Source organism: Olea europaea, unplaced genomic scaffold (assembly GCF_002742605.1).
Source record: "Olea europaea var. sylvestris unplaced genomic scaffold, O_europaea_v1 scaffold1142, whole genome shotgun sequence".
NCBI classification, from domain to species: Eukaryota; Viridiplantae; Streptophyta; class Magnoliopsida; order Lamiales; family Oleaceae; genus Olea; species Olea europaea.
The window spans coordinates 120,705-137,413 of NW_019228810.1; the positions used below are offsets into that span (position 1 = coordinate 120,705).

General features: G+C 33.2%; 2 protein-coding genes across 2 annotated transcripts; one reads left to right on the forward strand and one right to left on the reverse strand.

Annotated features, from left to right (window-relative positions):
- The first annotated feature begins 661 nt into the window (after nucleotides 1-661).
- Nucleotides 662-3,766, forward strand: LOC111373552 (thermospermine synthase ACAULIS5-like). The gene is made up of 10 exons (XM_022996099.1): nucleotides 662-910; nucleotides 1,428-1,494; nucleotides 1,621-1,715; nucleotides 2,011-2,113; nucleotides 2,292-2,380; nucleotides 2,479-2,635; nucleotides 2,777-2,852; nucleotides 2,957-3,015; nucleotides 3,097-3,233; nucleotides 3,449-3,766. The coding sequence occupies exons 1-10, from the start codon at nucleotides 750-752 to the stop codon at nucleotides 3,525-3,527; spliced, it is 1,023 nt and encodes a 340-aa protein (XP_022851867.1). The 5' UTR covers nucleotides 662-749; the 3' UTR covers nucleotides 3,528-3,766.
- A 752-nt stretch (nucleotides 3,767-4,518) lies between these two features.
- Nucleotides 4,519-10,362, reverse strand: LOC111373538 (mechanosensitive ion channel protein 10-like). The gene is made up of 6 exons (XM_022996082.1): nucleotides 10,330-10,362; nucleotides 8,822-8,890; nucleotides 5,309-6,519; nucleotides 5,141-5,236; nucleotides 4,717-4,936; nucleotides 4,519-4,566 (listed from the first exon to the last, which is right to left on the reverse strand). Exons 1-6 carry the CDS (start codon nucleotides 10,360-10,362, stop codon nucleotides 4,519-4,521), a joined length of 1,677 nt encoding a protein of 558 aa, XP_022851850.1.
- Nucleotides 10,363-16,709: the final 6,347 nt, after the last annotated feature.

Sequence of the window (16,709 nt, forward strand, 5' to 3'; positions counted from 1 at the left end):
GATTATCTGTGGTATCTTGCCTATTGACGAATTGGTTAAACGTTGAACTCACAACCACTATACAATTGATATGTGTATTATTAATTATTCATGTTTGAGTAGTGGATTTCAGTTATTTATTATACGTGCCAATTAATCAATTATATGGTCATTGAGTACTAAGTTTCAATACTCCGAATTTATTAGAAAATTTTCTTAGCCTATGACGTGACATTACATGATAAGATGAATTGAGATCTTATATTCATACGTGTAATTGGTCTCATTAATTTATAGCACATCACCTGACTCGTAGATCGATGATTGAAGCTAAATAACATTATTTTATAGTGTATCAGTCTAAATGATCATTATTTTTATAGCAATGAGATTATTTTCCCATTGATCAATTGATTAATATTTACAAATATAGTAAAGTTTATTGGATAATATGACAATGAACCCACTACCACAAACACTAATGAGCGTCTAGAGTTTTAAATGAATAACATTACTCCTTTATTAATTATGTTCATGTTCATCGAACGAAACGTGTCGATTCAGTGTTGAGCCCTGAATTGGGATTAGATGAAATAAATATAAAATTAAGGAAGCCCCAGTAATGACAAAAAGACAGTTGGGAAAGTAGTTATAAACAGCTATAAAGGGAGGTTACATTTACCGTATTCAATCCTCTCTCACATACAAACACACACTCTCTCTCTCTCTCTAGAATTTCTTGATCTTTGATTCAATCTCATATACAAATAATGGGTGAATTAGATAAGGTGTTGCTTAACAATGGCAATGGGTTCTCTAAAGTGCATTGTGAACCTACAAATCAGAAGGAAAGTAATGATGAACAGAAAGAGGATTCTTGGTTTGAAGAAGAACTTGATGCTGATCTCAAATGGTCTTTTGCTTTGAACAGGTATTAATTGGCTTGATCATCATCATCTGCTGTGTATCTAATCACTCTTTATGCATGTGCATGTACTGTATCACTCCACAATCAAATAAAATTCTTCAGTTGTCTTTCTTGAATATTGGTAAGAACACAAGATAAATAATACTATAGTGTTGGCCTTACTTAAAAGCCGCTATGCTTTTTCAGCTTTTCTGGGCACCACAGAAAACATGTACAGCCCAAATAAGCACCTAAAAATAACTGTAATTCGTCCCTCATGGGGTGACCGAGTTGGTGGAGTAGGTGAGCGCAGAGGCTTTTGGTCACAAATTCGATTCTCTCTACCAACACTTTCTTGGTCGAGCATGTCGCACTGGGCTTGCCTAGTGCTGTTTACCTGGCTGGCGTGATTTGGAGACTATTGCGTCAGCCCGAGGGTTTACCCAGTACACACCCGAAGGGTAGCGACTGCGGATTCCCTGTCATAAAAATAAATAAATAAATAAAAATAATTGTAATTCATCTCCTCTCTCTTTCTCAGAGTTCTGCACAGAGGAACCAGTGAGTACCAGGACATAGCCCTTCTGGACACAAAACGATTTGGCAAGGTAACTAATGTCAAAACTTGATTCGATATTTGTAAGAAAGATGTTGTTTATTTGTTATAAAAAATGGTATATTAATACGGTTTTTGGATGAGTTAATGTTGTCATTAATTGCGTGCGTTCATGCAGGTGTTGGTGATTGATGGGAAGATGCAAAGTGCAGAAGTTGACGAATTTATTTATCATGAATCTTTGATTCATCCTGCTCTCTTATGTCACTCTAAGTAAGTAGTTTGTCACTATTCCTTAATTCCCATTGGTTTGATCATGTAGAATTTGACCGATATTAAAAACGGTAAAACAAGGATTGAATCCAACTTTTCGATAATTTTTTATGATCCGATCCTATCTTGATCATTCCCAATTACCCTTTTCGACAAAAGAAAAACTCATTCTTTGAGTCAACTTTTAAGGGTTTCTTCTCACAAACACTGTTATCAAATAATAATTGACATATTTTATGATAGGTTTAAGAGCATAGTCTAATTTGATAGTCCATGTGTTTTCGTGAATATGCAGCCCCAAAACTGTGTTTATAATGGGAGGGGGAGAGGGCTCTGCAGCAAGAGAAGCACTAAGACACAAATCCATTGACAAAGTGGTTATGTGTGATATTGATCAGGTATATATTTATACATATGAGTTTAATCTGCTTATTTGGAATTTTTAATTTTTTTTCTTTTCTGAGTTGGAATTTATAGGTGGGGACAGGGTAGAGTTAGAAGATATTTAAGAGTATCTTTGATGCACCGTATTCGACAGGTTTGGGTAGACTTAATTTTTCATATTACTTGGTGCAGGAAGTAGTTGATTTTTGCAGAAAGCATCTTACAGCAAATCAAGAGGCTTTCCGTAATATCAAACTTAATTTAGTGATCAATGACGCCAAGTAAGGATTTTTTGAGTTTAAATATTCTACTATAATAATCGCATGTTTGATCATGTGGATTAGACCGTATTCTAATTGAGTGTTAATTGTTGGTGAAGAGCCGAATTGGAAGATAGGGATGAAAAGTTTGATATAATAGTGGGAGATTTAGCAGATCCAGTTGAAGGAGGGCCATGCTATCAACTATACACAAAGTCTTTCTATGAAAATATTCTAAAGCCTAAACTCACTGACAATGGCGTCTTTGTTACTCAGGTAGATAATTCTTTAGTTTTTTGGACTTTCTATCGCTTGTTTTTTGCGATAAAGACATGTTTGGTATGCTCGACTAGACAGTATATACAAGAATTTCACAAAGAAACAATGCAAAAAGTCTGACAAATGTGTTTTGTGTAGGCTGGACCAGCAGGGGTGTTTACTCATAAGGAGGTCTTCTCATCAATATACAACACAATTAAACAAGTTTTCAAATGTAATTAGTTCTCTAATATTTCATCTTAAGACAAGAAATAGAAAACTCCCATTATGTAACATTATATTCTTAATGCTGATTATAAATTTATATGTATAATGCAGATGTTCTTGCATACACAGCTCATGTGCCATCATTTGCTGATATATGGGGATGGGTTATTGTAAGTAAATATATAAATCTAAATGCATTTAGAATTTAAATGAAACAAATGAAGGAATTAACAAGTTTTCGGCTACTTCAGGCTTCTGATCAGCCACTCTGCATTGAAGCTGCAAAGTTGGATAAGAAAATTTCAGAAAGAATTGATGGAGAATTGCTGTACTTGAATGGAGCATCATTTGTCTCCTCCACCATTCTAAACAAGACCATTACCAAAACGTATGACATCAAATTATTCCTTGTGATGGAACTCATTTAAGTTTACTCGTTTAATTAATCTCTTGTAATGAACTCAAAGTTGTTGATTTCAACTCATCAACACATTGGTAGTTCATTGTAAGTCATGTTCAATATTACGTACCAAACATGACCTTACTATAATTCCACACTCTTTAGCTTTGTTGTAACTCCAAACACATTTTTTGCTTTGTCAGGTTAAAGAATGAGACCCATATCTACACAGAGGACAATGCAAGGTTCATCCATGGCCAAGGTGTTGCATACAGGATTTAAGGTTGTCTTGGTGGGGTAGGGGTGGGGTTGGGAGTTTTAGGGTCTTATTTCTATACTATAGGCAAGAAGCAGAACAAAACCTTAGCACTTGTAAGAAGCTATTGGCTTTTAGACAGTATATATGCTACTAGGCTTCTTCTGGTTGTAGGATTCTAGCTAGCTCTATTTTACCATTTCATGTAATGCTGAAAAATTATAAGGCATTCCTCTATCAAGCTTTCTATTTTATATTTTGGATCCCTCTTCTCTTTGTTTAATTTTTTAAGATTAAGATTTTGGAACTATATTTTGTCTAAAAACAGAATCGCGCAATCGATTAACATTGAAAAACGTAAAAAGGAGGTTATGTTCTCGCGCTTCTAGCTTCATACCTCTAATTTAACATTCCGATTTGGTGATTTACATCTTATCAATTATAGTCATTATATCGTCGATTTCTCATAGTGTTGAAAGATCACAGAGAATCCCTCCATTTAAGCCTTCAACAGGCACAACAGAAAACACAAAAGAAAAAAAAATTGAAATTTACACGTAAAAATGTGTAAACTGGAAATAAAAATTCAGAATTATCGCACGATGTTTAACTTCACTTCACTGGACCTAAACCTGTGTTTGGCTCTTGTTTATAAACTATTTATAACACTTGTAAACTATTTTTAATTCACATACCACTCAAGTTTGATACATCAATATGTTGGATTTTATGCATAATAATAAAAAGATGAAAGAGAAAAATCAACTAAACAATATAAGTATTTACATAGTTCTGCGATGTGCCTACTGCCTATGCCTACGAGGAGCGAAATGAAAATAATTTTTATTCAGTATGAATAATAGAATTATATCATCAATATTTATACTAACCTTAGTCTAAGCCCATACAAGACTTTAAGGTCCGTACAAGAAAATATCCCTGTAGCGCATTGTGAAAGCGTTGCCCCCACACCCCAACCCATTCAGCATCCTTGACAAACAGACAATGAATTAAAACTCACAAGGCCGATACAGCCGCTCTGCTCCGCTCCGCTCCGACATTAGCCTATTTGATTCAGAGAACTTGTATTCCACTCTATATGAACCACGTACACAACACAAATGCCCCAGGCACAACATCAGACACAAACATAGTAAATAAGAAGTAACGGCATCTCTAGTTAGCAAGTCAAATAGTATCAATTTGTTTACATACCATACCATTCTCAAAATTATTCTGTCTTGAGATAGTATACATTGTATCTAAGATCAATGCACTACCTATGTGACATGAATTGGAAAAGGTCTCACATACCACCCATTCTGTCAAAGCTTTCCGGTTAATCTGTCCAGTCTCAGCTGTGTCAATCATTGGGAATACAAAGTCCACCTCTTCTTTAATCATGAATCTCCTTAGGTCCAATTCGTCAATGTAGCTGCCGAACAAAATAGCTTATTATATAATTGTGGAAGGTGAAGTGTGAGGATATAATAGATATTGAAGACTTGTTTGGTAGGACTGGATAGTAGAATGGACAAGATTTTTCAGCTTCTTGTTCTTTCTTAGTATTGTCCAATACCGTGCATTCCATCTTACCCAACATCCAAGGATAGTTTGATACATAAAAGATTTTGCTCACTTGCAACCAGGCTGAGCTACATTCCTGAAAATGTGATATGCAGCAGCAATTGCTTCCTCCTTATTGGTAATCTCTTTATCTGCCTGTTCGTTACCCCTGTCATACACAGTTTCATCAATTGCACTTGAAAGAGTGGTGAGACCCGAATTAGATATTGCATCAACTAACATCTTCATGGTCCAAGCAGAGACTTTTTCTTGCTTCATTTGATGGAGTTTATTGATATCAATCACCTCTTTCTTATTCTTTTCCTTGCCTTCCTTCCCCTTCTTTGTCACTCGAAAACTGAATTGACTTGCATTACTGTTCGATTTCCCCAACATCTGAGCTGACTCCATGACTGGTAGGCCAGACAGGGTGAATAGAATGTACTGGTGGAAGATTGATACTTGAATCCTATCAAAGAAAGAGTTGACATGGAATGAAGCTGCCAAAATCTTTAGCAGTAAAGTCTTTAAGAGCCACAAGAATGCACCAATGAGTAGCGAAGCAATAGTCCAGGTAATGTAATGCAAAATCTTGGTAGTCACACTGGTTCGCCCAACCCCTTCTTGAAATAGCAAAACCCAAGCGCCAAGAACCAAACTCAGCCAGATACAGACCTGAACGCTCTTCTTCAGGCCATAAACGAAATACAAGACCTTCCTCTTGAGTAAAAAGTTGAGTTCAATCAATAAAACAAAAAAACGAATTAACCATGCAGTAACCATCAGGCCACTAAAGGTAACCAAAACAAGAACACACCACTTCCAAATTCTCAAACCCCAAAGCCTCCAACCTTGAAACTCATCAATAGTTACGCTAGCAATTAAACAGCCAACAATGCAGAGAAACAGCAACCATTCAATCAAAACCTTAGCTTTCAATTTCCTATGCTTCAACTTCTTTCTACTGTTCACTCTGCGATATATCTCCTCGTCCTCATCCACTCCTCTGAAACCACCAGGAGATGACATCAAGGGCGTCTTAGGTGTTATCGACAAAGGCCTAATATTGTCCTTAATACTAGTACTATTAGCATCAATTTTAGTAATAGGCGAACCCCGACTTGATATTATGTGTTCTTGCGTTGATGATCCATTTTCTTCAAACATTTTAGTATCTAGGGGCAAAGATTGTTCACCAAATCTTGATTTGGGCTTCGAGTAAACTGACCTTGAAAGCGATTTTCGTCTAGTAAGTGTCTCTGTTGGAATTTTCGGAGGTCTGTTTCCACTGGGACTGAGCCCCACATCTGGAGAAGAGCAACTGATTGGCCCCGCATTATGAGCAATGTAAGGCGAATCATTCGAGATTCTACGAGGTGAATCTGCTGAAAGTTTAGATTTATGATCCTTTGAAGCATCTAAATTTGGTAATTTTGAATCCTTTTCAATGTTCTAATGGATGTTAATGATGACATCACTGTGTGCTTTCTTGTTCTCCGTCATGCTTATTTCTCCACTAGTTTTAGCGGCTTAACCATTTGTATTCATTCAAAACCTACCAAAATCAAACAGAAAGCAAAACTATATATGCTTCTAGTCACTCATCAGAAAGTACTCTGAAAGATTGTGACCAAATTTAACTTTTTCCAGAAAAAAAAAAAGGAAAAAAATTCAGTAATAATCTTGAAAGAGAAATATTAGAAGAAAAAGGTAAAATATAGAAAAAAGAAAACCCGTGAATTTGGTCCATTCTATTTGTACATTTTTTTTCACATCAATTTTCACAATACACACATATGCAAGTGGATGGGGTCCACAATTAAAATAATCGTGGACCCCACATTTGAGAAGAGTGTGAAAATTGATATGAAAAAAATGATATACAAATAGGATAATTGTATAAATTTATTTATTGTCGAGAACTGAACTTGCTAAAAAACTGCTGACAACACGTGTGTATTTTGTACCCAACCCTGTAAATTAAAATATTGTAAAAATAACCCATCCACTTCATTCTTGTAGGTGTGTTCTGTACACAATTTTTCTGTACGTATAGCTTGGCTCTTTTATATGATAAATGGCTTACTGTCTATTTGGCCCCCATTTTTTTCCAACCTCTTGTCAACAATTGAGGGCCTCGTGTCAGAAAATGAGATTGTCACCCTGACAAAAGCTGAGGTCGAAATCGTTTCAGGCTTCTGTTTGAAATTAGGAATTTGTATATTTTCATTTTTGTCCTTTAATCAGAATTTTATTCTTTTTATTTCTTGCCCTTCACTTGGAATTTTATTCTTTCATTGATGGCAAATTAGTCTTCAAATCTCAATGGATGATATTGTCTCTATCCATTTTTGATACTGTTTTGTGTGTGCACGACAGTCACCTGTCAAATACTGTAGAAAAATGAGTTTTGCCAGGAAAAAATTGGCAAAAATGGTGGCCAAACACACGCTTATTCTACGATTGCTTTAGCAGCCAAATTGGAACATAAGGGCCAGCGAGGGATTTTTTTTTATTTTTTGTTTTTTTTTTCACCAATTTTAATTGGTTTTTGGTGAGACTGTTCTTGAGAATTTTTAAGAATCGGTGTTCGCTAATTTTTTTGGGTACAGATTTATGATGGTTTAAAAATCATCCAAAATAATTATATTATAATTCAAAAATTAATTATAAGTAAAATATAAGATAATAATTAATTTTGTCTAAATATTTGTTTATAAAAGTAAAAATACTACCAATAAGACAAAAAAAAATCACTTATAAAACATAAAAGATACTTTTTTTTTTACTTAAAATTTTAAAATATTTAACTTTATTTAACTCTTTAAATTAAATATGAACTTATATGTAAAAAATTACCTATAAGTAAAATATCACTTATAAATAAAAAAATTCATACAAGAAACGATAAATTGAAAATTTCTCTATAAGTTTACTTATAAGTATTTTTATATTAGTAATAATATTCGTAATAAATGATTACAGTAATTAGTCCACCTGACATCCTTGGTGATGTACATCTAATTACTCAGTTTTAATAATTTAAAAAAAAAAAAGGAGATGTAAAAATGGATTTCTATCTTTCCAGGTTGGAAAAGAAGAGAAATTTAAATTTACATTTTTAATTATATTTTTTTTAATTTATATATATATTTTTTCATTTGTATTGTCGTTAAAGACACACCGCTTGCATACTTCGAAGATGTAAGCAAGTAAATCATTAGCTAGAGTGGAATAATATGATTGAATTTCCGAAAAATAAGAGAAAATTATTTCTTTATGGAATACTTACCATTTATGTGTTTGATTGCAAGTATGGTACTTTCATGAAAATAAAATAAGTTATATGTAATTCAATTGTCCAGAATTTATTTGCATGAAAATTGTCAACTAAATATGTTTAATTGATTTAATTTTCAATATAAAAAAAATAGTTTCCGTATTTTTTACGAGAACATGGTCACATGACTAAATTTTGGAAAACATCTGTCAAGGAAAAAATGTCAATCAAACACCCAAAAGTAGGAACTTAAATGAAAAAAAAGACATTTTTCCTTTTTTTTATGAGAAATAAATATAATCAAACACCATTTGAATTTTCATCAATTCAACTTTCAAGTTGGTAGACACTTGAATCCTCGAAAGTAGTATATAAAATATGTTAAAAACTTAAATCTCACATGCCATTGTTTAATTAAACAAAAGCTTAAAAATTTATAAAAGGAAAAACATGCGTAGTTTTTTCCCTCCGAACCTCCCACACAACCAACACCCTAAACAATTTAGATGAGTAAATGTAAAGAGTATTTTTACTTACAAGTTTCTATATGTATTATAAAAGAAAAATATTAGAAAATTTTAAAGAAGAAAGAAACATATACAACGTAGAGTTTACTGCAGCTTATCAAATTTAGCCCCTATTTGGAAGATTTTTTTTGGACAATAAAATTCATTTTTCTACCGTTAGTAGAAAAAGCAACCCTTTTTTTCCAGTGTACTCTTATGTGGGGCCTAGGTGACCAAAAAAGGGTCCAAAAATTATTTTTCTTCTTCCAAAAAATGTCTTCCAAATAGGGACTTAGAAAAATTGGTTGATTTTTAAATGTTAATATATCAAACAAACTTGTCTACTAATAGGTGACCACCATCTACCTTATTATCATTAAACAAAATATATTGTTTTAATATTCAAACATAACTTTAAATTAGGCTTAACAAAGAAATTACCACCAAAGAATATGCATCCCCATGTCCTTTTCAATGAGCCAAATAAACGTTATAAAGTCAAGGGTTTGTTTAACAAACTCATATTTCCAAGTTTTTTCAACATAGCTCTAAATTAAATTCTACTTAATCCTTGTTTGGTCCTTATTATTTTAAAATACATTTTTTTCCTATTTTTAACCATATATTATTCAATAAAAAAGATTACAAGCAAACTCAAAACTTTTTCTTATTTTTTTAATCATACATTCTTCATCAAAATACTATTTCACAATACATTTTGGACGAAAAATGAGACTCATTCTCTCTTAATTTATATTCATACCTTCAAAAACTCGAGTATCGTCTTAAACAGGGCTCATTAATGCGATTCGTAGACCCACCAAAAATGAAAAAGACGAACAACCCATATATATCCCTCTACTATTAAAAGAGGGAATGTGCAAGTTACTATTCATTTGTGAAGCATTTTGTATTCCCATTTTACCCTTGTTCATCCTACACCATTCCTATTTTACCCTCCAAAGCTAACACTATTTTACGATCTCCAACTCGAGGGTTCAATGGTCTTGATACAAAATATGGCATTGTTGATTGCTTTCACACTTGAATCCGACGTCTATCACTTATTTACTGAATATTTACTGTTTATCTGACACTTGGTAGCCTCCTTAGTTGACTAGAAAAATCACAAATTTTATCATTTCTTCAGTATTGCTTTCACACTTGAATCCAACGTCTATCACTTATTTTATTGAATATTTACTATTTATCTGACACTTGGTAGCCTCCTTTGTTGACTAGAAAAATCACAAATTTTATCCTTTCTTCAATCTTCCCCTTTCATTTGCCTTCAGCCTATCATCATTCTCTCTCCTTTGGAAAATAATCGGAGCTCCATTTCATTATCTCTCATCTTTTATTTACATCTAATTCCACAAAGGGGTGCTATTAGTTAATATTTATTTCCTATCGATTTCTGAAAATCAAATCCCACTGGGGAGGAGGAAGGAGCGTTGAATCGAATTCCATACACACCATCTCTTTTAACAAAAAACTTGAATCCGCCATGGCGTTGGCGTGTTACCCTTCATGGAAGCAGTAATCGATATGTTTTTCTTTATCCATTACATGTATTTATTAAGCGTGTAAAAATATTTTTCCCTTTTTTGAAACTTAACTCGTTATTGGTTCCTAGAATTGTTGTTATTTATATTCATGGTTTAATTTTTATTTATTGTCCTGAATATTTATTAATGATTTTATTACCTTAAACAAATTGTATATGGATTAAATGTTCTATGACCGTGCGTTATTCCAATTATTTTGTTACTCAGTCTTTTATATTTTTCTTTTTTCTTTTAAATTCTATCCAGCTTCAATTTTTCATCAAAACAGGATGTGCATTTCTTAGGCTATGCATTAATTTCATGAATTTATTAACCACAAGATTACCCTTTTTCTCTTGTAGATATTAAATGTTATAACTTTATTGGTTTGTTTATAATGTTATACATTTTTCTTAGTTTCTGTAATTTCTGTAATTGGGAAATTTTTTTTGAACTTCATATACAACTTTTTATTTTATATGTACCGACCAATTATTAGATTTTTTAAATTCTTTTTTACATTAGCAATGAGCAATTTTTAGAGGAAGGGAAGCTTTTAAAGGTATATCTAGATAGATCATACGGAAAAAATGTCCTGCAACAGTTGATGCTTTTAGTTTTTCACATTTTGGGACTATGTCCTACAATAAGGACAGGGGAATCCTAGAAGTTGCCTCTAGGCTTTATCCTTTAGGACAAGATAGTGCTACTTGTAGAGAGTCTATATTTATTAACTTGTAGAAAGTCCTTGGTGTTTTTTTTTTTTAAACATTTTATATAAAAGCTAATTTTTTTAAAGAGGAATACACATCTTTATTTAAATCTATGGTTTTCTTAAAACTGAGTTAGTAGTTTAACCTTAACCCAATTGGACTATGTGGTTAAATCTGAAAGCCCAAAACTAGCTAACCAAGAGGGACGGTGAATTGGTTATAGTAACTTTTTCAAAATAGTTTTAAATATACAATTAATTCTCACTTACAAGTAGAAATTAGTCAAATATGAAAAGGGACAGAGACTAAGATAAATTCACGAGTAATAAATAAAAACAAGAATAAGTAAAAGGAAAGAGAAGTCAAACGATATGATATGGAGGTTCGATCCAATGCAATGATCTACGTCCCTCGTTACCAAACTCTCCGTCAAGAGAAAGGTCTTTTTTACTATATTGATTGACTTATGGTGCAATCCAACTTTCTTACAACGCTTTCGATGACTTATAAGCAAGAAGCACCGTTCCTTTACAATGTTGAAATTTTCGGGACTTCAATCCGACCCACAAGTTTGAAAAATGAGGAATATACAAGTGAAGACTTCTCTTGCAATGAATGATATAATTGAAGTTGAATACAACAAGAGAAGATGGCTAACACCTTAGTAGATAGCAATGATTAAAGCTCAAGATTTAGATAAGAAAACACTTTAATAAAAATGATTTCCAAAAGTTAAACTAATCAAAGGTTTTTATAATATAAATAAGTTGAAGAAATATATATATATATATAAAGATGATTGAGTAGATAGATTAGTAATATCTCACTTTAAATGCTTATAAAAGTCTTGCATTGAATGCAAAATGATCTGATATTTATAGCAGCAAAACGGTCAAAAGTTTTGTTCTGCCGGACGTCCGCTAGCTTACCGGAAAGTCAAATAACCGTTTTTTGTTCAGAAGTCAGAACGTTCAATTTCTTGACCGTTGGACAAACCTGTCATACCGGACATCCGCTATAATTACCGGATGCGTCCTCTAGCTACCGGATGCATCCTTTATATCAACATGTGTTTGGAAATTTTCATTCTTTAAATATTTTAACAAGATGTAATTTCATGAAGGATGTTTCTAACATATTTTACGGACTTTTGACATTTCTTAAAGTACATAATAGGTTCATGCTTTAAAAGAGTTCTTTACGTAAAAATCGTGTTTGTCGTGCGAAGAAACGTTTCTTGAGTTTCAAATGACGTATATGTCAAATACTAAAGTGTTTTGCCTTAACATTTGAAATCAAGGTGTATAAATCAATTTTCTTCTAATTTCTTTTTTGTTTGACTTGATGAAGTGTTCGTTGTCTTGATGTGTAGCTCGATTTCTACTTTGTCCAATTTTACGAGAGCTCCGAAAGCATTCTTTTGTCCACACTTGTCATAAACTTCTATAATCACTCAAACACAATTGTTAAATAACATTTGTTTGTTATAATCAAAATGAGAAGTCAACCATAGGTCAACAATTTTTCCCTTTTTGATTTGACAAACAGGAGATGATGGAGATTTAATAAGTAAAAAAATTGATAAGTAACGATATAATTCCCCCTATCTTTTACGCATGTATTCCCCCTTACTTAAGCATTCCTATCATGCATATCTTCTCATATAATAAATCATGCATATTATTCATGTATATCATCTCATAATTTTCCCCCTTTTGGCATAATCAAAAAATTGACAAACAAGAGAAGAAACATAAGTTCATAATATCATAATCAAAATACCAAAAGATAGAGTCATAATGAGTTCGGAAGTACAAAAACAGAGAAGAAACATAAGTTCATAAAAAGGATGCATAAGATAAATGATAAAAACTAAAAGCTAAGGCTCCGGAGGAGGTGGTGGAGGAAAATGTGCGTAAAAGTGAGCATAGAACGCATTCTACTGAGCTTGCATTTCAGCCTACTGTGCAAGAATGGCATCCTGCCGAGCCTGGATTGCGGCCTGCTATGACTGGACATTCTAAAGAACACCACTAAGCCTATCAACCGAAGTTGTGAGAGAGTCAAGATGCCCGGTGAATAAATTATACTGATCCTCGGTAAAAGTGAATCGTCGGGAAGAAAATGAAGAGGTACTAATCAACTGTGGATACAGGAGTAATGGGACATCTTCTTCGGCTTCTTCTTCGTCCTCAAACGGTAATGTGGAAGGACCCAAGGCGGGGTCAAACCCTTTAGTGTAAGCCACCCATCGTCCTTGAATTTTAAAGATTTTCATAAGCTTGAGGGTTTGAATATTGATTATATCGGTGGGATGAGATTTGATAACGGCTTCACTCTCAAGAGATACATTGAAGTGTTTGAAATTTTTTGTTAAAAACATACTATAGGGTAAAGCTTTGGAATAACGAGAAGCGTGGATAAGTTTCATAAGACCTAAAGCAATGATTGGAAAATCTAACCTTCGGCCAACGAGAAATGAATCGAGAATGAACAAATCAAAGTAATTAACCTCATCTCGATGCTCTTTTCTAGATAAGATAATATTTGCGATGATATTTTGCAATACTTCGCAAGGAAGAGCGAGTTGATTAGCACTAATTTTTGTGATGTTTTCAAAATCTTTCCCCATCACACAACGACATGCGTCACTTGGGTTATAACCTTCTGAGGCCGGGTGAACTTTATGAACAAAAATTTGCGTATCACATGGTTCAAGCCTAAGAATTTCCCGAGTAAGAGCTTTAGTAACCGTGATCCTTACATTTTTAATTAGACGGGAGATACTATCGGAACGTGGTGTAATAGCCATTTTTGTGTAAAAGGTTTTCATGAGTTGAGGGTAAGTATTTTCTTCCAACGAACATACCGAAATCTACCCCATTTTTTCAAAGATTCTTGAATGTGAAAAGCAGATACTTCAATAGAAAATCTGAGAAATCAACATTTCTACCTAGTAGAATGAGAGATTTTTCAAATGGGTTCACCGCTTCTTCGGGTTCGAAATTCGTTTCTTCGTCGGAGGAGGGCATTGGAGGTCGATGTTCCGTAGCTTTTGCCCTTTTTCAGCTTTCTTTGTTCTTGACATTGTTTGAATTGAAGCAAATATATAAAAACGAGAGTTAAGGCACGAGATTGGGGAAAGAAGAGAAATTTTGCCCTTTTTCAAATTTTTGATCTGGAAACAAGAGTAAAGGAAGTGTGTTTCGTAAGAATTGAAGAATTAGAAGAGTGGAATGAGGAATTTGGAGTGGAGAGTAGTGAAGAGTGTGAAGCAGACGAAGAAGGAGAGAAAAAAGTGGGAAAAAAATGATCCTGTTTGCAATTTTAAAATATTAGATTCAGTCTATCGGACATCCGGTATAATGTGCCAGATCGTCCGGTATAGCAAAATTTTTTTTTTTTATTGAACCGGATGATTTAGAGGAGGGTCCATTATAGTTGTCTAGTATGTATCGGACTCATCCGAAAACCCTTTTTTTTAAATAAAAGAGCAAAATAGTCACAACATCAATTTTTTATTTCAATTTCATCAACAATTACTAAACCTCTACGAATGTGTGTGAAACGGTCGAGAGCAAGAGGTTTAGTGAAGCTATCGGCCAATTGATTTTCTGTATTGACAAATTCTAAAGCAATGTCACCTTTTTTAGCATGATCTATAAGAAAATGATGTCTAATCTCAATGTGTTTTGTTCGTGAGTGCAATATAGGATTTTTATACAAATTTATGGCACTAGTGTTATCACACATAATAGGTACAAGATCAAAAGACAAATGATAATCCTTAAGTGTTTGTTTCATCCATAATACTTCTGCACAACAACTAGCGGCAGAAATATATTTGACTTCGGCTGTGGATAAAGCAACATAATTTTGTTTCTTACTAAACCATGAGACTAGTGCGAAGCCTAAGAAGTGACATGTTCCGCTAGTACTCTTGCGATCAATAGTGCAACCAGCCCAATCGACATCCGGATAGCTAAGTAAGTCAATGTGAGTTCCTTTTGGATACCAAAGACCTAATGTTTTAGTTCGACTAAGATATCTAAAAATTCTTTTAATGGCTTTAAGGCGCGATTCTTTGGAATTAGATTGAAATCTAGCACATAGACAAACACTAAACATAATATTGGGTCTACTAGCGGTTAAATAAAGAAGAGATCTGATCATACCTGGATATTTAGTCACATCAATAGGAGTGCCTTAGTCATCTTTGTCAAGCTTAATTGTTGAACTCATGGGTGTGTTCATTTATTTTAGCCCATCCATGTCGAATTTCTTGAGCATCTCTAGCAAATACTTGTTTTGATTTATGAAGATTCCATTACAAGTTTGTTTAATTTGCAAACCGAGGAAGAATTTTAATTTTCCCATCATGCTATTTCAAATTCCTTGCTCATACTTTTAGAGATTTCTTCACAAAGACATATATTAGTGACACCAAATATAATATCATCCACATAAATTTGAACGATAAGCATGTCATTCTTATAATATTTTTACAAAGAGTGTGGTATCAGTCTTTCCAACAGAAAAACCATTTGAAATTAAAAATTTACTCAACGTTCATACCAAGCCCTAGGAGCTTGTTTTTTGCCATAAAGTGCTTTTCTAAATTTGAAAACATGATTTGGATATTTGTGATCTTTGAAACTGGGAGGTTGTTCAACAAACACCTCTTCTTGAATATATCCATTAAAAAATGCAATTTTGACATTCATTTGGTATAATATAAAACCTTTGTAGGAAGCAAATGTAAGAAGCATATGAATGGATTCTAATCTAGCTACTAGAGCAAAAGTTTCTTCAAAATCTATTCCTTCCTCTTGATTGTAACCTTGGGCCACTAATCTAGCCTTGTTACGCACAATGTTTCCATCTCCATCTCGTTTGTTTCAAAATACCCATTTAGTTCCAATCGTGATTTGATTATTAGGTCTAGCAACTAAATTCCAAACATTATTTCTTTCAAATTGATTTAGCTCTTCTTGCATTGCTAGAACCCAAAATTCAACAAACTCAGCTTCTTTGAAGTCCTTAGGTTCAATTTGAGAAAGAAAAGCACAGCTTCCAAGATGATTTCTAAGAGACTTTCTAGTAGTAATACCTTTAGAGAGATCACCTATTATCAATTCCTTTGGATGAGATGGGACAAACCTCCATTCATTTGGTAGTATAGAGTCGTTTTGAGCCTCAATTGATTTTTCTTTTCTTTCTTCATCATTTGGCTCTTGACTTTCATTTTGAGCTCCTTGATTTTGATCTTGAATATTCATTTGTTTGAATGAACTCTCCAAACCTACATCATCTTCAATACTTTTCTCATGATCAAGGATGTTAGTTTCATCAAATGAGACATGTACGGATTCTTCAACAACTAGAGTTCTTTTGTTAAATACTCTATAAGTTTTGCTAGTCGATGAATATCCTAGGAAAATACCAATATTGAATTTTGAGTGGAATTTACCCAAATTATCTTTAGTGTTTAAAATGAAATATTTGCAGCCAAAAACTTTGAAATAACTAATATTAGGAATTTTATTTTTCCAAAGTTCATAAGGAGTTTTAGTTTTCTTTCGACTAACTAAAACTC

Bases quoted from the DNA above. Each gene is read 5' to 3' on its own strand.
- LOC111373552 (XM_022996099.1), top strand. From the start codon at position 750: ATGGGTGAATTAGATAAGGTGTTGCTTAACAATGGCAATGGGTTCTCT. The intron at 2,114-2,291 runs GTATATATTTAT...TACTTGGTGCAG, and splicing joins TTATGTGTGATATTGATCAG to GAAGTAGTTGATTTTTGCAG. The intron at 2,853-2,956 runs GTAATTAGTTCT...TGTATAATGCAG, and splicing joins AATTAAACAAGTTTTCAAAT to ATGTTCTTGCATACACAGCT.
- LOC111373538 (XM_022996082.1), bottom strand. From the start codon at position 10,362: ATGGCGGATTCAAGTTTTTTGTTAAAAGAGATG. The intron at 4,937-5,140 runs GTGAGCAAAATC...TTTGTTCGGCAG, and splicing joins GTAGCTCAGCCTGGTTGCAA to CTACATTGACGAATTGGACC. The intron at 4,567-4,716 runs GTATGTAAACAA...TGAATCAAATAG, and splicing joins ATAATTTTGAGAATGGTATG to GCTAATGTCGGAGCGGAGCG.